Raw genomic sequence first — 24,187 nt, 5'->3', positions numbered from 1 at the left:
ATCCTGCCTTGACATAGTACAAAATAGACTTCGTAGTCTAGTGGGGGTGCCCTTTTCTCTTCCCTGCAACCTCTCTCCCACAGGAGGGACGTTGCGAGTCTGTCGTTGTTTTATCGTTATTTCCATGTGAAGTGTTCGTCTGAGCTCCAATCTCTGGTCCCCGCCCTCGCCAATCTTTCACGAAAAACATCTGTCTGGCTGAAACCACTGTCAGTAATTTCCCCCCACTCTTTATCTGTGTCTAAATGAAAACGTAGATTCCATGAACAAAGTTTCTTTCTTAGAACTGCATGCCTGTGGAACTCTTCTATTTGCCTATTTCCCACAACTTGAACGTCTTCAAGTCCAACATAAACAAATTCCTGATGAACTTAAGACACTTTATCAGATCTCCATTACAAGCGATTACTACGATATTATCCCATTGGTTACTGTACACGCAATAACCCTTATCCCTGAGTGGCTTCCTTCTAAAAAAAGAAAAAAAAATGTCAATCCAACCATCATTCTATTCCTTGTTTGCTGGAATCTCCCAGGAAGCTGTCTCGGCTTCCAAAGGAAAGCAGTTGAATCTAAAGGTTCGTTTGATTTGGATTTATCAATCTAACTGCTAGCAACCATCAGAATAAATTGTTCTGCAAAACAATTTCCGTCATTTAATATGAAAGCATTTTCTGGCAAAGGTAGCGGATATTGAAGTTCAGAGTTTAATCCAATTAAAAAAAAATCAGCACATATTCTAGTTCGTTTTTTTTTTTTTTTTTAACAACAGCAATGATTGAGCAATTCTCTAATCCAAAGCATAATGTAAAATTCTTAGATGTTATAAATATTTATTATGAAACTATTACATCAATATTTCTTATTGAAACTTTATATTGTTAAAAACTGGCATTATTTGGCCAGAAAACCTATATTTAAATTCAAATAGCAGGGAGATAGAAATAAGATCAACAAATGATCCGCACTTTCAATACTTTGTCATTGATCTCGATGTCTTAATCAGATTGTGTTAAAATTACAGAAAGATGTCAAAAATAAAAAATCCAATCACTAAATATATTTTCATTTAAATATTTATTCGCATGATCACGTTTGCCACACCGAAGTTAAGCAACGATGAGTCTGGCCAGTACTAAATGGGTGACCATCTGGAACTTCCAGGTGCTGTATGTGCTCAAAGGTTGTAATTTTTTTTTTTTGGTTTATTCAAAACCCTCCAGTAACTTTTCGAACACGTAATATGCACAAATTTAAATATGTTTAAGCGTTTTGTACGACCGGGCAACGTCGAGCGACCAGTAGTCAAAAATAAAAACGTTTTTGATTTTTTTTTTTGTAATAAGTTATTATTCGCATTGTGATTCAAACCTTTTCACATTATGTCCAAGTCAGAAATCTTTCAACCTCAAGATATCTCACTACTGATGCAATTCTCTATCTATATAAAAGCCAAGCACGTCCAAGGATGGAATACTGTTGCCATATCTGGGCAGGAGCTGCTAAAAACAGCCTATCCTGCCTTGACAGAGTACAAAATAGACTTCGTGGCTTAGTGGGGGATGCCCTTTTCTCTACCCTGCAACCTCTCTCCCACAGAAGAGACGTTGCGAGCCTATCCTTGTTTTATCGTTATTTCCATGGCAGGTGCTCGTCTGAACTCCAATTTCTGGTCCCTCCTCGCCAATCTTTCACGAAAAACACCAGTCTAGCTGAATCCACTGTGAAAAATTTCCCCCACTCTATATCTGTGCCTAAATCAAGACGTGGATTTCATGAACAAAGCTTCTTTCTTACAACTGCACGCCTGTGGAACTCTGTTCCGTCTGCCTGCTTCCCACCGGACTACAACTTGGATTCTTCAAGTCCAATGTTAACAAATTCCTAATGAACCGCCCCCTTAAGTAAACACTTCATCAAATCTCCACACTAACGTAATGTACTTGCAATAACCCTTATCAAGGCCCGGAAGCCACTCAGGGATAAGTGGTGATCACAAAAAAAACAAAAAACCCTTGTATACTAATAGGTCACAACTAAAATATATTTCCATAAAAAAATAAAAAATACAAATAAAAAATAAAAATGAGGTATGAGTATTTGTATTATTGTAATTTAGACTTTCAAGAGTATCTTCCCGAAATTTCCAAACGGAACCCTCTATTTAATCCATACCATAAAATACTTAGTAATATTCAGTTGTAAAGTTACACTCTTCTGGAGGTTGAAGTTATGAACGTCAGTGCAAGCGACACTCAAAATTCCGAATGACTTTTACCAAAGCATGACTGACAGAACGACAGCAAGCTACCCTTTGTAGATTTAATAAACAAATCCTTCGTAATTCCGCGCAGGTTTAAGTGTCCAACAGAAAGATTGCCAATTCGACTAGATACACGGAAGAAGGGCGGGTTGCCTCTGCCGAAACGTTGTGAAAATCAAACTCAATACGAGAGCAGTAGTCTGAATAATAAAAAAAAAACCTAAAAACTAAAAATCGAAAAATGTGATTAAAGTAAAAATCTATATAATAAAATGCATGTATGGTCTTGGTTGTGGGAGGGGAAAAAGTTGCTCAATACCAAAGATTTGTAATTTTTTGGATCGTCTGTTTTAGATGATCTTCACTGAACGCAAACAGATGACCCCCCCCCCCCCAACAAACAAAAATGCTGGTCCTTAAAGAGAAGTTACTCGGACCTATTAAGTGGAACGATAGCACTGAACTTTATATTGCTCATAGCGGTGAGACTTAAAATTGCGGGGCACTTGGTTAAATGACGTCATTTCATTTTCACAAAAGGTCTTAACAGTCAGACACTGCAGCGACGTTTATTTTACAAGGGTTTCGAGTTCAACAGAAAGATTTCCGATTCATGAAAAAGGGCTGAGGTTGCATCGGTCGAAACGTTGTAATAAAGTAAAAGGCAACCTGAACGGTAGTCCAAAGAATTAAAAAAAAAAAAAAAAAAAAAAAAAAAAAAAATCGAAAAATTTTAATAAAATAAAAATATAAAATAAAATAAATGTATTTTCTTGTTTGTAGAATCGAGTTGTTTGATACCAAAGGTTGTAATTTTTTATCGTTTGTTTTAGATACATCTCCACCGAACGCACACGGATGCCCCCCCCCTCAAAATGCTGGTCCTTACCACTAACTTACTTGAACCTATTAAGTGAAAGGACATCAGTTAACCTCATAGAGGTGCGACTTTACGAAAGACATTAAATGACGGGGAACTTCGTTAAAGGACATCATTTTTTTTTCACAAAAGGCTTTAACAGCCAAACACTGTAACGATGTATATTTCACAGGGCTTTCTAAAAGACCCATTTCTTTTAATCTACAAGGGAGACAATATCCATCATATTTAACCGCTTGGAAATCGAAACCGTGATCGATGATTAAACTGATCGTTTTCGGCGATGCGGCTGAAGTTTCGATCAAATCATGTAGTATAGTTTTCCCAAGTCTGTCGGAGTTATTGACGTCAGCCTGGTGATCGAGAAAGAAACGTTTGATGAGAAATCGATGCGACCCAGCATACTTCTGGAGAATACTTTTCTGGCAAGGACCACGAAGATCTAACTCTATCAGACGCTTTATAGAGTTGCGTAACCAATTTATATTTTCTATGAACTTCAAGCGTATAGCACTTAAACAGAATATAACGGTAAACACTAAGTAGTCTATCTTAAAACCATGGACGCTTCGTTGTTCCGGTTTCATCTGACGTAATCGAGTTTTAGCCTTTTCTATATAATTTGTGAACAGATCCAATATTGTCAGCGTATGCGATTTTTGTATATTGTTACGACCGAAGAAACTTTTCACTAACTCACAAGCGTGAAACAACATTCGAAAAAATTTTGTATCATCCATAGATGTCAATTTTTTGACGAAAAACTCGCATAAACTTACATATTTCTCATCTTTTTGAACATTCGACGCGGCCAGGATATATATATGCGCGGTATACAAAGAGAATTTCAACATCGAATCCAAAAGCAATAACGGCGGGATATCGCTGGCGTTGAATAAATTAATAACTTCATTTAAGCTCAATGCTGGATTTGAAGTTGCAAACATCCGGGTTTCGATTGGTTTTTTTCGGAGTTCTAGCGCTTTCTTCCAAAATTCGCGCGCTCTCCGAGAATCAGTGACGTGGGACTTGCAGCTATGCATCTCATGAACCATAGCGATCTCTTCGGTCGTATAAGATCCCTTTTCGATTACTTTTTCTTTAACATGCTGAGAAAAATCAAATTCTGGTTTATCCAATACATTATACAACGCATCAGTGCCTGAATCATCGATTAATCTGACCTGCGTGTCTTCGAAGTGGAGCAAAAAGGTGACCAACTCAATCCTCCCGTTTTGAATAGCCCGAGCCAAGCTAGTCACACCAAATCTGTCAGTCAGATTTATATCCGCGCCTGCTGACATGAGTAACATTAACACACTGAAATTGGTTATATAATTAATTAAGGCTTCCCCCGTAGAATTTCGACTATTCGGGTCTGCTCCGTGTTCGAGTAAGCGTTGCACAATTCCACGCGTAGGAAACTTGCATGCATAAAAGAGCGCGGTTATTTGATCCGATGTGAAGGGAATTTCGGTATCGGCGCCATACGTCAAAAGCATGTTGACAAGAATCGGAGAATTGATTCGGATCGCAACGCCGAGACAAGTGAAGTTTTCTTTTCGAACCAAGCCGGAGCTGTTTGGATCGGCCCCGCAGTTTTCTAAAAAATATTCAACGACTTTATTGAGTGACAATTTTACTGCGTGGAAAAGCAGTGACGATTTTTGGTGATGGATGGCGACGATAAAGCGTCTTTGTTCGAGGGAATACGACCTGAGGATTTCAATGATTTCCCTTTCCGCGTTGGATTCTAGTAATTGAGCAACGTTTCGAGAAATAGTCCAAAGACTCATTGTGGATTCTGAAAGAGAAAAAGAGAAAGCATGTTTTGATGAGAAAACTAAAATTTACATTTTCAAAAGGAAAAATAAAATCATTGGAATTTTAAACAGCTGATTGAAAAAAAAAAAAAAAATTTTTTTTCAGAAATAAAATAATTTTATGTTTATTAAACAAGACCGATAGCAATTAGTCGCGTGCTCTCGTGTAATGCGTGAATGTAGGATTGACATGAAATTCTTAAAGGTAAACTAAAATGACCGAAAAATGGGCTGAAATGACTTAAATAAAAATTTCAGGAAAAACTAATGCACTCCGGACAGACAACGAACAGACGGACCCACTGAAAACATAGGTTCCTCTCTGATAAATCGGGGGGGGGGGGGGCACAAAGATGTTACTCCATACCGCTTGCTTAAAATAAATAAATAAATAAAATGTAAATGTGTTACAGACCGACCGATGGAGTGACTTGCATGCGACTAAAAATGCCTTAGCATGGAAGTTACAAATGTAAGTACTGCATATATTAAAAACAGCTACTACACTTTGATCTTAGCTATGTGGCCAAGGAAAAGTTACAAACAAATACAGCATGTAGCAAGAACAGATACTACACTTTGATCCTGGCAAAAAGGCCCAGAAGTATTTATTTGCTCCCCCATCGAGCAAATTAGAGACAAGGCCGATTTTTAAAGTGAGGAGTGAAGGGGAAATGGGGACAAACTCCCCGGGGCGTAGGGGAGCTGGATAGTGACAATTGGTATGAAGGGTTGCCGCTACATTGATCAAGGTCTTATATGTGGGATTGCACCCACATATGATCTTTGCTTGCAGTATCTGCCGGAACAGATACTACACTTTGAGATATTAAATCCGTTATTCATGTTAAAAATACATTGAAAATCAACACTGAACAAGAAACGTAGGCACATGGCCAACTCAAAATTGTGGGTGTCGTTGGTCATCCTTGTCAGTCCAGAACTAAACAAAATCAAAAGTTTCTCCCAGCTGGTATCTTTCACCATAATACCGCATTCACCCTTTCATACCGGGGGACATCTACTTAACTCCCAAATTTTTAAAACATTTTTATTAACGTGTAAAAACAACAACAAAGATAATAAACATGGTAGAATAATTCATTTTTGTCGAGGACGGGGGAGGGGAAATACTACACTTTGAGATATTAAATCTTTTATTCAGGCAAAAAAAAAAAAAAAAAAAAAAAAAAAAAAAAAAAAAAAAGAACATGAACAAAAAACTTAGGCACAAGGCCAACTCAAAAGGGGGGGAAGATGGGGGCCGTTGGTCATCCTTGTCACTCTAGAACTAAACAAAAGTTTCTCTTAGATAGAATCTTTCACCATAATACCGCATTCGCCCTTTCGTACATGGGGACGCCCTACTTGGCACCCAATTGTTTAAAACATTTATTTCCGTGTAAAAACAAAAAAGATAACAATGATACGATAATTCATTTGTGTCGAGGGCGGGGGGAAAAAGTGGTTAGTAGGACCCTCCGAACCTCGTCTAGTTAATAGACCGTCTGTTTCACTTGGTTTGTAAAGGAACCTGAGCTCCTGCAGGCCGCTCTCTAAGTGGGGATGCTCTATAGATGGGACGAAATGGAGAAAAGAAAATTTTGTGGTGAAGGATGGGGAGTTAGTGATTGATTTCTTTCTTTCCAAGATGGGTGAGATACTACACTTTGATCTTGACCAAGAGGCCAAGAAAAGCTTTAAAAGCTAAGAACAGCATCTATTAACAGCAGACCTTTGATCGTAACGAAAAAGGACAAGCACAAAAGTGGTACGGACAGACCGACCGACGGAATGACTTATAGAGTCGCTTGCACGCGACTAAAAACTACTTGCAAAGGCTATCCATGAATTTACGTGCAAACGCCGTAAAAATCTTCTCGAGTTTGGTTATCGTAATAGGGAAGGTGAAATCCAAAAATGGGCAGAAAGTATGTATTTGCAAAAAAAAAAAAAAAAAAAAAAAAAAAAAAAAAAAAAAAAAAAAAAAAAAAAAGGGTAGACCTGTGAATTCACCCTTATCCGTTCGTCTGTCCGCACTTTTCTCAATAACTACGTCTCGGAATTTTTGGAAATTTTGCACAAACATTAAACATACGAGTAAAAAGTAACAGAAAAGATTTTCCGGGAAAATTCTCCGCCCCGCCAGGGATGCCTTTCGGGGTAAAAATCTCTAAAATTTACACTTGTGCTTATTAAAGAAATTGATGCCATTATTTTTAAAAACCTTTTGAAAAGTTGTAACTAACTGATTTCTATATAATTTTGTTTGTCTATACTTTGTGATAACTCTTCGGCGTGCCCCAGGGACTCTTTTAGGGCTAATAAAAACACTCCATTTTGGGGACTATTTTACCATATTTGTCCAAAAGTTTCTATGCATGTTTATTTAGCAGTTTTGCATGGTGTTGAACTCAAATTTAAATATGTTAAGGCCTTGGGGATTTTTGGAGCTAAATGGGGGGGGGGGCGTTGCAAATGATGGACTTAATCATCTTTTTTTGCATGTACATATCCTAGGGCCTAAAACTGCATTCTATTGACTATTCTTTCCCATATCTACGAGGTGTTTTAGTTTCCAAACTTTTCATATGGACACTTTCATTGATCGTGCACACGAGACTCTAGTCCTCATCGAAGTAATCTCCGACTGCAATGCACTTGTACCGTTCATTTTCACCAGGATTTTATGTCCCCTGCAGACTTTTAAAGCTAAATCGGAGGGGGGGGCAAATGCTGAACTTAGTCAATTTTTATGCATCGTTCACTGTGCACTCACGAGGGACCATGCATGCTTCACTTGTTTTGGGGAGTTTTTTTATGGGGAAAAAACAAGCCGAGCATGCAAGGTGCCTTCTACGAGTGAGGAATTTACTTTCTCTACGACTAATGTTTGTGCAAAATCTTTACAAAACCAAGGCGTAGTTATTATGAAAATGCGAGCAAAAGAACGATTGGGAGGGAGGGGGGGCGATTTTGCCCCTATAATGCCTCTTGAGTTATCCCGGAAAATCCGTTCTGGCAAAAATTTATGTTCACCATGATTAATGTTTGTACAAAATTTCAAAAAGAATCTAAGGCATGGTTGAGAAAGTGCGAACAAACAGGAATTAATTATTAGGTTCAATCCCTTTGTTGGAATACTAAAAAACAAATAAAAACATTGAAATTAAGTTATTTTATTGCGACTATTATCCTCATCTTTTTGATTATTTCACAACGTTTCGGACAACTATTCCTCTGGTCTTCGTAATATGGTAACTACGATGTGATAGGAACTCTGAATTTACTAACTGCATCCTCAGCAGTTACTGCCTTCCATAGTTGTCGTCTCACCACGTTTTGGCCAAGTAAGCTTCTGGTCAGCTTTGGGTAGGTTGGTTGGTTTGGTTGTTTTTGTTTTACGGCATATCAACCCTTTTCAGGTTATTTAATGCTGAATCCAAAGATTTTAAAGAAAATTTTTTTTAATAGAATATATTTGTTGTTTTCACGTTGGTTTCTATTTAACCCATAGTTGGGACCCTAACAGGTACTACCACTCCGGGCCAGAGTGGACCTGGGAGCAATGGCAATTAAAGGGTGGCTCCACACTCCCCAAAGCCCGCAAGCTGGAGTCTCACCACTGGATATAGTTTAAGGTCATATCCAGGACCGATTTCGATTGGAGAAAACAATTTTTTCAAAGCCTGTGCGTGGTTCACTTTTCTCAATACACTTTATACTCCTATAAATTATTTTTGTTGTGTATTGATATTCACATTAAAACCTTTTCTGTTTATTTAAAAAGAAAATAGAACTTTTTAATAAATGGGTTGTGGAATTGCATTCATCTGCAAAAGATCTAGCTAATTTGCATATTCTTTTAACCATTCATTTTAATGAATTCCCTATTAATTTTTTTTTGCGGTTTTCTTATGGGATGATCATCTTTAGTTAACTATTACGTGCAATTAAATTTACGTAGATATTCTACAGGATTTATACTTGCGTAATATTTGCATAAAAAGCTTATAGTAAACACAAGCCTTATTCTATATTTATTTATGTATGCGTATATATTGTTTTAAAAGTTTTACCTACCAAACTGCTAGTTTTTAGTTTATAGGCATGAATCTTCATATATAGGGTATTCGAACCCATGCAAAACTTTATGTAGGTTTAGCCAGGGGAAAAAAATTAATGCAAAACTGTACAAATTAAAAAAATGCAATTTGCCAGGTGAAGGTCGAACGACGATATTACAAATATGCATGCGTAACGTAATAGCTATTAGTTCGTGCCTTAATTTTTAGCCTTGCAAACATGTCTTCATAGCTCAGACATTCACGTCAAAGGAGAAAGTAAATCGCAAGTTAAACGTTTTGGTTTAGATTCTCTGTGGTAGCGCACGCGTCTTTTTTTTTTTTTTAAATCATTACTGCATATTGGGTCCAATATATTAAGTACGAAATCTGAACTAATCAAAATATAATATTTAAACGTATTTTACGACCAGGCAATGTCGGGTGGTCTGCTAGTACATTATAAATGTTTAGGGGAATAGGATACAGAGGCAGATTGAATATAAGGTTTGGTCCTAACCCTCGTGAATATAAGTAGGCATGTGCACTTATAACTAATAGACGTTATTTTTTTTATACTTGGCTCATTTGTGTTTAAAGTAATTTTAATGCTCTTTGATATCAAATATTCGATTTTTATGATCAAATGTGAACCAAGAGAGCGACGGGTTCTTGTTGGAAAAGAAATCTAGTTTTGAAATTAACAGTTGTCATGTTCGATGAATTTTTTTTTTTTTTTTTTTTTTTTACACACCTCAGAAACTAGTTCGTTTTGTGCAGTTTAACATTCCGTCGTTTTGTTATGGAATTCTTAAAATGAAAGCAGAATTTGCTTGGAATTTTTACACTGCACAAATTCTAAAATTAAAATACCCCGCCGCCCAAGAAAAAAAAAACACGAAAAAAATTAATATAATTCTTTGTTTAGCACAAATGCAAAAATTTACCCCCGCCAAAATAACAAAAAAAAAAAAAAAAAAAAAAAAAAAAAAAACGCACAAGTTCCGTAGTGTGCACATAAAAAATTCATAGAACATAAAAACCGAATTTCAAAACGAACTTTTCAATAAGAAGCCGTCGTCATCTCGATTCACATTCGCTCCTAAAAACTGACTTAGTAAAATTTTTATTTAAAAAAAAAAAAAATAAATAAATAAATAAAAATATGCATTTAAGTTCAATAGTTTACGTTGGCCCGAAATAAATGATATCTATACATTATCTTCACAAAACACAAAGTAATTTAAGAAACACTTAAAATTTTAGTTCTTAAAAGTTTGATAAGGAAAATCAAAGCCAACATTTAAAGTTTAGATAGTAGAAATGATAAAAAAAAAACAAAAAAAAATTTACCGGGAATGACGTCACTTTTTTGTAAATAACCAAACGGTATTTGGCGTCTTAATTATATCAGTTGAAATTAAATGTTTTATTCCGTTTCAAAAGGATTTCTAAAGCGTCTTAGCACAACACTATGACGTTAATTATATCAAAATCTTCATAAATGTTGGATTTCACAGGACTTTCCTTAACCAAACTTCTAACCCTAATTCGGGGTAACAATGCTAAAAAAAAATCTCTCCCGGTCTGCCTTGTTTATTTCTTTTTTAATCATGTCGATGGTTCAGCCATTTTATTTGGGTCGTTCAACTTTTCAAAACGATTAAACTCAATTTTTTTTATTATCAATTTTATTTTTATTATCAACAGCATAATATTTCATCATTTTGCTGGCTGAAAAAAAAAATCACATTTAATAGGAAACAATATTTGGTACTTGGACAGCTTAATGAAGACATTAAAAAATGAAAATATCGAGAGAAAAAAAAATGTATGTATCCGTTTTGTTATGGAATGAAGTTTTCCGGAAAATAAAAAAAAAATCACCAAGTAGGGTTTTTTTTTTCTTTTTTTACAGCGAAAAAACAAATTTGTTAGGATACCGATCAAAAGGTTCGATTTTTTGGAAGATTAAGATAGGGAGAGTCTCGGCGCTTTACATAATTATCTCCGTGGCGTATTCAAAATTTCCATAATGGCTAACTTCAACGCGCTCTCATAAAAACATGTTTTTCCGCTGAAAAAAAACCTCTATCAAATTAAATTTAATTTTTTTCAGAGATCTTCAGTCCACAACGGATACGTACGATATAACCTTTTTTCGATATTTTCATTTTTTAATGTTTTGATTAAACTGTACAAGTACCCAATATCTTAACAATGGACCAAATTATTTTAAGAAACATGTGCTTATGCACTTTTGTAACCGGACTATTTTTTAAATAGTATTTTAAAGTTAAATTCAAGTTTTACGAGATCTTTCATATTAAATTGTTAAGTGAAAGTAGAGAATAGTTAGATAACACCCTCCCCATGTTATGAATGGCTTTCTAAATAACGTTATTATTTCAGCACGGTAACCAAAGTGCATGTACCAAGAAACATTTAAATCGAAAAATCACTTTATATCTAATTTTCCATTGAACATAAAATTGAATCAAACGTTGATTTTGACAATTTAAATATGAAAATCATTTCCAAACTAAATCTGATTTACCTGTGATGACGTCACGTCTTGCTGAGCACACAAAAAAAGCCGTGTTTCCCCCCTGTGTTTCCGATTGTAAAGAATTGACAATGGCCACTTTTAAATTTACCGGTACAACATTTTAATGTCTAATCACAGTCCCGCACAAAATAAACCATTTCGAAATTATAACACAGAAAATTAATATTTAAACGTTTTCGATATTTTAATTGGATTTTTTATGCAAAGAATTTAATATTTGAAGAGGTCTTCGCTAGTGTCAAATTAATATTTTTTTTAATTTCTTCTTCGTGCCTATAAACGCTAGAAAAGACTTGATGTTGTCCAGGATTGGATTTATTAAATTGTAAAGTCCTGGTGCTACCAGATCAGGCTGACTAGTGGCTTCCTGAGACGAAATGCACCTACATTAAACTTTTGTTTTTGTTTTCTATTCTTTTTTTGTAAAACTTAATTATGTTCTGCAAAAACAAAAAACAAAACAACCGCCCCTTCCCCTTCCTTTTTTTTTTCCTTCCCTACTTCCCAACCCCGTCGGTGGGGCATTAGAATACACCGACTGTCCCGCTGCAGAGTAAAAGCCTCTCAAAGGGACCACCTGTTGGTCGTGGGTGGCGACCTGTAATGACTCAGAAAAGGATCCTGGTGGTTGAGCAACTGATATCTAGGGAAATTAAAGATATTAGTTGCAACACTTTGGTCTCGTACAACGCTAGACGGGCGGTCGGAGGGGATCGATCTGATCAATCGGCTAGTTACGTCAAGCCCTAACACATCTTCTACTTTTCTATCAATTTCCTCTAAACCGTAACAAATACAGTTCTACCCTGTACCACTATAAACTATATACATATTTTCCCCCTCTTTTCCATGTGTTAGAAGGCGGTGGCTAGGGTAAAATGTACCAAATGATTAAAATCGTGACATGGCTGTATAGTGCCGGAAGTTAACACAAATGACTTGGGTTGTGTAACTAAAGGATTATGGGTGCTCATGGCTCCCATTTGGGACATGTATACTGTTTATGTAGCCCTGGCATGACAAGGCGAATGGGTTTCCCTTAACATTCCCCAATATTGGACTCCGAGGTTGGCGGGGAGCATAAACAATGAATATATATATATATATATATATATATATATATATATATATATATATATATATATATATAGTCATCCACATACAGTATTGTTTCGCTGTTTCACAGCTCATCAGTGCGGCTAGACAGGCAACCACCTCAAGCCAGGATTGAAACCCGACTGTCTGTATGGCAGTCAAGGTTCCTAACCATTACGCTATTGGCGGCCGCTGAACGAGTAGTGAATTTAACGATGTTTTTGACATATATATATATATATATAAATGGCCAAGTATAAAAAGACCAAGCGCCAACACGTCGACTCGGATAGTTCAGATAATGAACTACATCAAACATCCTCAAAATTTATTGTATTGGAACCCATTGAAGAAACCAAAATAACTGACTTATCACCGTTTATTACACATAGAATTATATCGACACATATTACCCCTCAAAATGTAAAAACTTTAAAAAATAAAACCCTACTGGTGGAAGTGAAAGAGAAAAACATGCCACTTTTCTCCTAGGAATGAAAACTTTCCACAACATAAATATCAAAACTTATCCACATAAGAATCTGAATGCATCCAAAGGTGTAGTAAAATCGGAAGACCTCTCAATGTGCACTACTGAAGAAATAACAAAATAACTTAAAAACCAAGGAGTAATAAACGTTAAAAAAATTACAATAAAAAAAGACTGTACATACGAACACTTACATTATGCAGTTCGATAGACCCACTATCCCTAAAGAAATCAAAATTGGGTTCAACGTTGAAAAAGTTGAACCCTTTATACCAAACCCACTTCGGTTCTTTAAATTCCAGAAGTTTGGTCACCATGTAGGGGACGAGCAGTGTGCGGCAGGTGTGGCCAGAAAGATCCAGACCACACTGTCAATGACTGAAATCTTGATTGCAAATGTGCAAATTGTGGATAAAACCATTCTGCTAGAGCATGCAGAATCTGGAAGAAAGAAAAAGTGGTGTCAATAAAACACACCAAAAACATCTCCTTCCTCGAAGCCAGGAAAATAGTAGATGGATACACGAAGGAAAAGACGTCCTCTCAAGTCACCTCAAGTTGTATATCGTCCAACATCACTAACCAAGACTCCAAATATGAAATACTAATAAACAAATTGTTACAATTAGGACCAAACGACTGGCCCAAATTTATAAATGAAATCAAACCAAACATATTATCAAAAATTAATCATCCCATTAAATCATCAACTAATATTACCAATGAAACAAATTCTCAGCCAAAATCATAACATCCAAGAAAACAAAGTCGATCAAAAGAAAGACCACAAAAATCACCAGTACGTCATGCAGATGCTGAAAAAGACGAAACTAAGGAAAAACAAAATCAGTTTAAAAAAAAAGACCACGCAGGTTACCAATACGTCTTCCCCGTGGTGAAAAAAACACACTTGAGAAAGAAACAAGATACATCTACCAAAAAACAAAATAATATAAAGAAATTACCACAAACAGAACCCATTACTACCACTACTACTACTACTACTACTACTACTACTACTACTACTACTACTACTACATTTACGAAATTAGAAGACATGGAAACTGAAGTTACTCCCCCCCTCAAAAATCCTCATGAATTACAAGATAATCCAATGGAATTGCCGTGGATTGAAGGCAAATTACAATGAAATTTTATTGTTGCGAACCAAATTTAATCCTTTGGTTATTTCTCTCCAAGAAACCTTCCTTACGGGGGGATCCGAGCTGATAATTTACGACCTTCCCGCGAGGGAGGGTCGGAAACACTTTCTCTCTTCTCTCCACTAACTTCCTACTCCCTCTCTCAGTTCTATCTCCCCTCTTGCCGCCTTTGGTGCCACTTCTTTTTGGCGCCAAAGTCGGCTCCCCACTTTGGACGCCGACTCCACGTCACTCATTTTGGTGAATTTTAATAAAGGGAAGAGAGAGCTTTTTTCAAAAATGGACACCCCCAGCCCAGGGACCACCAATACAGATACCCCCAGCCAGGGGGCTACCACAAGAAAAACTGCTCCCCAAGAGGACGACTCCCCAACAGGGGGAGCAAAAAGCAACGGGGCATACCGCCCGGACACTAAACCGAAGGACGCCCCCCAGAAGGGAGAAAACTCACCAGCAGCTCCCCAAGAGGGCGACTCACCACAAAGGGGAGAAAAAACAATGTTGGACGGGGCACCCCGCTCTGACAACTAAATCAAGAGGCAGTAGCCCCAAAGGACGATAAGGGAGACAGTGCTCCCCGGGAGCGCTACTGCCCCAAAAGGGGAGCAAATCAAGAAAACGAGGGGGTATACAGCCTAGACCTCCTCAAAACAAAAGGGGCAAAAGCTCCCAAGGACAATAAAGATGACAATGCTCCCCAGGAGGCCGACTCCCCAAAAAGGGAGGCATTTCCTGGAAGAAGCATAGAGCAACCCTTCCGCAAAGGAACAGCAAAAACAGTCCAACCTCACCAAAGATCCAACACCAAAAAGAGGGTCAGCATGGGGGAAGACTGTAGAGAAGCAACTGTCCCCTCAAGAGTATAGAGACTTGTACTTGACCAAGTACAGACAATACATAGAGGGGGCCGAAATTAAACCAGTGCTAGGCGCTTGGGAGGCAATCGAAGACAGAGTCTTCTCCCTCATCATCTCGGATATGCCGGAAAACCGCCTCCTAGGGATGATAAAGGAAGACATGGCGGGGCTCTTACACAAGCTAAACATCCCGGTACTATACCTGTACCAGAGGAGCTACGCCATGTGGGACATCCTCCTACCCACCAAGGAAGATGCGGAGAGACTCTCCCTACAGGAAATTAAGTATGGGAGAATAAAACTAAAGCCCGAATACCAGGGCAGGACAAGGACCCGGGTGCAGGTATTTAATGTACCTATGCAAATATCAGCAGAAATCCTGGGACCCTTCTTCACACAGTTCGGCGAGGTGGAAAAATAACCCCAGTGCGGTCGAAAACCGGCATGCACTTGGGCAGCTACACTGTGGCCATGAGGCTAAAGAAAGAAGGCTTCCAGGCAATACCAGCACAGCTGACTTTTAAGAAGGCAACTATGACGGTGGTGGTGGAGGGGCGTCGTCCGCACTGCTGGTTCTGCCAAAAGCAGGGTCACATGGCCAAGAGCTCCCCTCAAAGGTCAACTCCTACTCGAGTGACACTAAAGGCGGTCCCAACCTCTGAGACATCACCAGTGTCCAAACAGGCTGTCACAACTCCTGCAACCGGAGCACCAACCCCAGCACCGAGGAAACCCAAAACTACGCAGGAGGGCAAGGGGGAGGAATGGATCACGGTAATGAGGCAGAAACGGAAGCCCACAATCCCATCTGCCACCGTCCCACCACCAACCCAACAACCGAGGCAGCAACAACAACAGCAACCTCCACAACAGCCGCAGCAACAGCCACGGAGCAGACACAGCAGCAGCAGCAGCAGCCAAACAAGCCATTGAACCAGCCGCAGCAACAACATCAGCTGCCGCGGCCAATTCCACAACCAATGCCACGAAAACAGCGGCAACAACAAAAACAGCAGCAGCAAAAGCAGCCGCAGCAACAGCCAGAACAGGAGCAGCAGCAACAAAAACGGCTGCAGCAACCAGAACAGCAACAGCATCAACCAGAGAAACAGCAATCAGAGGAGCAGCAACAACCAACGGTCCCCACACTAATTGAGACGGGGACCAAGCGCAGAAAACACTGCTCCTCTGAGGATGAATCTGCTAGCAAGAGGGAGAGGAACTCAACCTCACCACTCCCCGGTTCATTCAAAAGAATAAAAAAGAAAAGCAAAAAAAGGAAAGGGGAAGAAAAGGCAGCCCCCACTCCCTGTGAGCATACACCACCTCTAACAACAACACACCCCACTTCCACCCCCAAACCACATACTGCACCAATACTAGACACCGCACCAACACCAACACCAACATCAGACACCGCACCTACACCAGACACCGCACCAACACCAACAGCAACACCAGACACCACACAGACACTCGTCCCCACACCAATGCAAATTGAGCCGTCATCCCAGAAAGAAAAGAATGAACCCGGGAGGGGGAGAGACCCTTCAGATTCTCCACTTACGGACTCACTCCAACAGGGACCCTCGCCCTCGAAACGAGGGAGGAACTTTGTTTTGTAGACCTCCAATCTGTGGCAATGGAGTTACCACCCCGGCAGAGAAAAAATTTAAAACCTCTGCTGGACTGCCAACAGATAGGGGGAAAAGACGTTAATGTCCCCTCTAATTTCCCGGACGCCCCACGGCTTACAACTTTCGTCAGGCTTCCTGAGGCCTGCAAGACCAACGTGTGGACAATGCTGGAGGCTGCTGAAGGGGCTGGTCCGGGAATTAAACTGATTAGGAAAAATAATCCTTCCCTTAAGGAACTCACAAAACAATGCAAGGGAAGGGTTCCAGTGTTGGTCCATCTGTCACTTTATAGGACCCTTAAATTGACTTACCCTTTGGCTTTGAATTTGGCTAGTCTGAATGCGAGGGGCTTGAGATCATCGGGCCGGGCGGCTCGCCTCCGGCACGACCTCTTGTCCCTGGGAGTGGATGTGGCTGCGATTCAGGAGACACATTTCGTTTCTTCTGTGGACTGTCAGGTGCTGGCCCGAGACTTTGAGGTTTTCTCAGCATATGGCAGCCCGTGGGGTAAGGGAGTCTCCTTGCTAGTTAAACGTACCCTTTCCGCGACGGTCGACGTTGTCCATAGAGATGCGGAGGGCAGGCTGGTCGTGGTAGATGTTGCCGTAAAAGGTTCTGTGTTTCGGGTGATTGCAGTTCATGCGCCTGGCACCGCTCGTGAGAGGGTCTCATTCTTCAGTCAGCTTGACGCGTTTGTAGATTGTCGGAAGCGGGTAGTGCTAATGGGGGATTGGAATGCCATCTTAGACCCCGACATAGATAAGGTAGGAGGCAGATCTAGAGGGTCGGAGAGGTGCGAGTCCAGCCTGGCTGATCTGATGGCTAGATGCGGACTGGTCGACAGGTTTCGGGTCGACCATCCAGGGCGGGAAATGTGGACGTGGACCAATAGCGTTCCTTCCTATCCAAATACCTATTTGGACAGGATGTAAGTTAGGAGAGGCGAAGTAGACTTCCTATCCTGTCCCACGTTCACTTGGCTAGGCCAGACGGACCATAAATTAGTTATGGCCCGGCTGAAGCTAGGAAATAGGCCTAAGTTAGTGGGGTACTGGAAGTTAAACACCTCCCTTCTGGAGTTACAAGACTTCCGAGATCAGTTAAGAGAATTGATTAAAAAGGCACTAGTGGGGGCGGTTACCGGGAGTAAGTGGTGGTTAGGTCTCAAAGCCAAAATCAGAAGCTTCTCCGTCAAGTATGCCCAGCACCTCGCACTAGATAAGGCCAAGACGAAGAAGCAGCTCGAGCAGAAACTAGCCCAGGCTACGGGGGAGGGTGATAGGGTTAGTCAGGAACTAGCTAAGCAGGACCTTCTACGCGAGACTAGCGAGCGTTACGAAGGCCAAGTAGTTAGAGCAAGGCTTAGAAAGATAGGTAACGAAGTAGTCAATTCTGATGCAGACGTGCGCCGTGAGGTTTCTAGGCGTGGCTCGGACTAATACATTTCGAAAGTTAGACATCCGGATGGACGCACCCTGGAATCGACTCGGGAGATCTGCGAGGGGTTTCGAGAACATTTCGAGGAGCGTTTTACGCAGCAGCCCGATCTTCTGGTCCTTGAGTTTAGCGACTATTTGGCCGACTCTCCCCGCCTCGAGGCGGCTACAGCGGCTAGTTGCGAGGGCCGGGTGACGGAGCGGGAGGTTTTTACTGCGCTGAAACAGATCAGCTGTGACAGATCGCCAGGACTCGATGGTCTGCCATACGAACTGTATTTGAGGCTGTCGCCCATGTTTCTGCCTCTTCTGACGGATATGTTCAACCATTGGTTTGCTCAGGGATCTATCCCAGGGCAGGTAACCAAGGGAGTGATCACATTGCTGAAGAAAGGTGACGGGCATGGAGGGGAAGACTTAGACAACTACAGGCCCATAACTCTGCTAAACACAGAGTTGAAGATTTTGGCCAAGGTCCTGTCGAATCGGCTGAAGGTTGTTATGACGAGTTGGTTGAACCGGAAGAGAACTACGCTGTGAAGGGGAGATCGATTCAGAACAACTTGCACCTGATCCGCACGATCCTAGAGGGGTGAAAAGATGACGACACGGAAGCCGCGCTGATCAACTTAGATCAGTCCAAAGCTTTCGATAGGGTCGACCATAATTTCCTGGCATCGGTCTTAGAGGCCGCCAGTTTTATACCGGACTTTTGCAAGTGGATCTCCATAATGTATCGACAGCTCATGGCTGTCGTGCAAGTCAACGGAAAGCACTCGAAACCCTTTGTTATCTCTCGGTCGGTTCGTTAGGGTTGTCCGCTATCGCCCCTACTTTATGTCCTGGCTTTGGAGCCTCTGCTCCGCAAGCTGAGACATAGGGAGGCAAATTCGGCCCTGCGCGGAATGGCTCTGCCTGGCGGCTCAGCTGCCAAGGTATCCGCGTTCGCCGATGATGTCACGGTCTTTGTGTCGGGCTTCAGAGACATTGAGGTCGTGTCGGAGGCACTCGCACAGTACGAAAGAATCACGGGGGCCAAGATAAACCGCAGCAAGTCGGTAGGACTGCGGTTGGGCGCCTGGAGTGGCAACGCAAACCTCCCGGTGCCCTTCAGCTAGACAGATGGCCCGGTCCGGATCCTCGGCGTGTGGTTCGGACCGGGTCTCCAGCTTGACAAGAATTGGTTGACGGTATGGTCAAAGGTGGAGGCTGCAGTCAATTCGTGGCTTCCTAGGAAAATTTCCTTAAAGGGTAGAGCTGAGGCGTGCGCCACTTACGTCTTTCCTCTCATCCTTTACCGACTGGCCGTACTTCCCCTGCCTGCACAACACCTAAAAGCTCTTGTCGAACTCTTGTCCTCGCTCCTTTGGGACAGAGGAAGACACTGGGTGAGCAGACAGGTCTGTATTCAACGTCCGTGTTGGGGGGCTTGGGAATGCCGGACTTGAAGTGTCATCGAGATGCTGAGAGGCTGGCCTTCCTGAGCCACTATACGCCAGATGACCAACCGTGGTACCCCGTGGTTACTGCCGCCTTCCCCGATCTCGTTCTCGACCCTTCCATCGAGAACCGTCGCAGGCCGCGGGGAGAATCTGCCTACATGAAAGAGTGTCGAGCCACGCTAAAACGACTACCAAGGTCCAGTGACCTTGTGACTGCTACCCGTAGGGAACTCCACAGGGATCTATTGAAGGGGGCCGCTGACAACCCGCTATGTGCACGTTGGGGGTGGCAGCAGAGTGAGATCCGCTCCGCGTGGAGCTGGGCGCCAGGTTCGAGTCATCTGAACAATTCGGAGTTCTCTCTGACCTGGCGATTGGCCCAAAATGCACTTCCACTCAACAACATACAATGCAGTTCCGGGTTTTTGGAGTCGCCTGATTGTCCCCGTTGTGGGACAACGGCCGTAGAAACTACTGATCATGCTTTCTTCGATTGCCGCGAACTCCGCCAGTACTGGTCGTATGTCAGCGAGGTGACGGCTCGCATCGATCCTGAGCATCCTCGCCCAATTACTGTATCCAATGTTGTGAACAATGTGAGGCCGCCGTGGGACCGGGAAAGACAAATGGTCTACGTTACGATCCTGGCCGTGGCGAGAATGGTGATTTGGACGTCGCGTTTGCAAGGTTGCCTGGGGGTGTTGTCTTTTTCTGATCAAGATCTGATCGCTTTCTTTAAACACCAACTACGGGTGAAGATCAGATATGATAGAAGAAGGCTGCATCGTGCGGCATTTGACAGAAGATGGATACATGTGGCAAGTCAGTGTGTACGAAGAGGAGCCAAATTTGAATACGTGTTCCCCGCCTAGGTGTGGAACGCGCAGTTCTGTAAAGTAAAATTAAACAAGTAGCCTCTCAGCTAGCTGAGTGTGTGTTCCATCCCTCCCCGATTAGGAAGCCTCCAAGATCCCCATCCCCTCTTACCTGCAATTTTTGTTTTAACCCCTTCCTCTAAATTTTACCCATCTTGGAGAGAAAGAAATACAAACTAACCCCCATCCCTTACCCACAAAATTTTCTTTTCTCCATTCACCCCCATCTAGAGGGCATCCCCACCTAGAGACTGACCCGCAGAAGCGAGGTTCCTTTTACAAACCTAGTGGAACGAGTAGTCTATCAACTAGACGGGGTTGGGGGGGGTCCTACTAATCACCTTTTGTTTTTTCTTCCCCCGCCCTCGACACAAATGAATTATTGTACCACTTTATTGTTATCTTTTTTGTTTTTACACGTCAATAAAAAATGTTTTAAAAATTGGGAGTTAAGTAGGACGTCCCCCAATATGAAAGGGTGAATGCGGTATTATGGTAAAAGAAGATACTAGCTGGGAGAAACTTTTGATTTTGTTTAGTTCTGGAGTGACAAGGATGACCAACGACCCCCACAATCCCCCCTTTTGAGTTGGTCATGTGCCTAAGTTTTTTGTTCATCGTTGATTTTGACTGTATTTTTAACATGAATAAAAGATTTAATATCTCAAAGTGTAGTATCTGCTGGAACAGATACTGCAAGCAAAGACCATATGTGGGGGCGACCCCACATATAAGACCTTGGTCAATGTAGGAACAACCCTTCATACCAATTGTCACTATCCAGCTCCCCTACTCCCCGGGGAGTTTGTCCCCATTTCCCCTTCACTCCTCACATTAAAAATCGGCCTTGTGCCTAATTTGCTCAGTGGGGAGCAAATGAATACCCTTTTCTTGGCCTTTTGGCCAAGATGAAAGTGTAGTATCTGTTCTTATTATATGCTGTACTTATGTTTGTAACTTTCTGATATAAAGTGGGGGATCACTTTTCTGTATTAATTTAATGTAAACTGATCACCCACTTTACAACCAGTCAGTCTCAAAGCCATTCAAGTCATTCTCCAGATCATCCAAGTTGTTTTTTTTAAAGGATTCCAGTTATTTTTTAAGCATTCAAGTCATTCTTAAGGTCATTCAATTCATCCTTAAGTTCATTAAAGTCATTCTAAGTCATTTACTTTTTATTTAAGTCATTTCAGCCGATTTTTCGGTCATTTTAGTTTATCTTTAAGAATTTCATGTCAATGCTACATTCATGCATTCATTCATTACACAAGAGTACGCGACTAATGGCTATCGGCCTTGTTTGAGGTGGCTCGGCCATTTTGTTTGGGTTATTCAACTTTCTGCAATCATTAAAACTCAATTTCACTACTTTATTATCGACAAAATATCTCATTATTATTTTGCTTGCTGAAATAAAATATCGCATTTAACTGGAAACAAAGTCTTAACAATTAAACAAACTATTTAAAAAAACATTTAAAATATTTTTTTTATCTAACTTTGGTTTGGAATTCAAATATGAAAATCATTTCAGAATTAAATTTGCTTTACCTGTGATGACGTCACGTCTTGCGGAGTACGAAACAAAAAAACGTGTTCTCCTGCTACCTTTTTTTTTTCCCCCAAAGAATTGCCAGTGGTCACTTTTAAGTTTACCGGTACAACATTTTGATTTTTAATCACAGTCCCGCACAAAATAAAACATTTCGAAATGATAACAGAGAAAAATAATATTCAAAAGTTTTCGATATTTTATTTGGATTTTTTATACAAACGATTTATTATTTGAAGAGATCTTCGTTAGTGCCAAATTATTTTTTTTATTTCTTCTTCGTGCCTGTAAACGCTAGAAAAAAGATTGATTTGGTTTGGTTTTGTTGTTTTACGGCAGATCAACCCTTTTGAAGCTATTTAATGCCAAATCCAGTTATTTTGTAAATAATATTCATGTTGCATTCAGTTATTTTGTAGAAGGTTTTTATTCTTCTTTGTATCTTCAATCGCTAGTGTGTAGGGTTTGGTTTGGTTGTTTTATAGTGGATTTCATCGTTTTTGTTCCCTGCCCTGCAGAACATGAATGAGTTTTGCAATGGGAGAGGGAAAAGAGTTAGAGTATTAATGTTTGATACATTTTAAGTTAGGAAACCAGTCAGGAAGTAGGGAAGATAGAAAGATATTCCAATATCAAGGGTGTGAGTTCCATTATAGAAACGTTGATTTAATTTAAATAAAATAAACTAAAATGCACAACTGCGCTTGAAAGCCAAATTACAACGTAATATAAGGAAAATAAAAAACACATATTTTACTTGTTTGAAATTTATAATATAAATATATTTCTGAGCCAAACTCTATCCTCAGTATGTTGTTTTGTTTCTTTCTTGAAACATTATGTTGTGAGTTGTCTTTCAAGAGCAGTTAATGTGTATTTTATTTTATTCAAATTAAATCAACGTTTCTATATGTTCTATTATGTTAATCTCGCGTTCCCAACGCACAGTTCCAATATTTCAGAATAAGGCCATCAAGATACAACGCGTGGCTCTTTAGAAATAGACTTTTTTCTCCAACTTTACAACATGGCAAGAAAGAAGAAGAAAAGAAAAAAAATAACATACTGAGAATGGAGGTTGGTATATATATATATATCCAATATATAGCGTATAATCCAACTTTTCCTTCTTCCCATTTTCCCTTTCTCTTCCTATCCATAGTATATATATATATATATATATATATATATATATATATATATATATTATATACACTACTATGGATAGGAAGAGAAAGGGAAAATGGGAAGAAGGAAAAGTTGGATTATTGTTTTTGTTTTTGGTTTTGCAAAAGGAAGTAAAAAAAACAAAAAAAGCATCAATGTTTGGTGCATTTCATCTCAGGAAGCCAATATCCTCAGACAGCCTGATCTGGTAGCACCAGCTAGAAGAAAGACGATGCTGTTCGAGATTTCGGGATTGGAATAGAAATAGTATTTTCATTTTCATCAAGCGCATGACACCAGTCCGCACACTTTAATAGGTACACAATATTTGAATTGAATTCTTTTAAATCGTAATGACAACGTTTATAAGAGTTTAACAATAAAAAATAATAAATATTTTCATAATTTTGTTTCTTTGCGTAATTAAAACACTTTTTAAGGTTTACAAATTAGGCACAACCTTACATTTGAAAGATGTTCAGATTTACATTAAATTGGAGTCATAATCAGTAGAAACTAGTTCAAGCAAGATTCCCAGAATTTTACTTTATTCGTAAGACCTTTTTTAGATTACGCCTTGCATGTCGACTTGAAAGAAAAAGCATTTATTGAATGACAGATAATGGATATCGAAGTGAATTTTAATAATCGTTTAATCCAGTTGAAAAATCAGCACATATTCTATTTTTTCTATTCATTTTCAACAGCAACAATGTGAGTTGCTCATGATGACAAATTGTTTGGCTATAGTACCTCTTACTTGAATACGTGCTGATTCGTTATCTACTATGACATGTTCAATGTAAGGTACCGAACGTGGGACCGAAATCTATTGCGCATCAGGCTGTTATATTCGCCTTTGTTTTGATTA

At 40.0% G+C, this 24,187-nt stretch overlaps 1 protein-coding gene and 1 pseudogene across 1 annotated transcript; one reads left to right on the top strand and one right to left on the bottom strand.

Annotated features, from left to right (window-relative positions):
- Positions 1 to 1,923: 1,923 nt before the first annotated feature.
- LOC145246478 (uncharacterized) lies at positions 1,924 to 11,651 on the bottom strand. The gene is made up of 2 exons (XM_080108096.1): positions 11,588 to 11,651; positions 1,924 to 4,947 (listed from the first exon to the last, which is right to left on the bottom strand). The coding sequence occupies exon 2, from the start codon at positions 4,937 to 4,939 to the stop codon at positions 3,188 to 3,190; it is 1,752 nt and encodes a 583-aa protein (XP_079964222.1). The 5' UTR covers positions 4,940 to 4,947; positions 11,588 to 11,651; the 3' UTR covers positions 1,924 to 3,187.
- A 9,825-nt stretch (positions 11,652 to 21,476) lies between these two features.
- LOC145246961 (U2 spliceosomal RNA) lies at positions 21,477 to 21,614 on the top strand (annotated as a pseudogene).
- The last annotated feature ends 2,573 nt before the right edge of the window (positions 21,615 to 24,187 follow it).

Source organism: Euprymna scolopes, chromosome 24 (assembly GCF_053919585.1).
Source record: "Euprymna scolopes isolate OS-2025 chromosome 24, ASM5391958v1, whole genome shotgun sequence".
Taxonomy (NCBI): domain Eukaryota; kingdom Metazoa; phylum Mollusca; class Cephalopoda; order Sepiida; family Sepiolidae; genus Euprymna; species Euprymna scolopes.
This window is presented reverse-complemented; position numbering and strand designations above follow the sequence as displayed.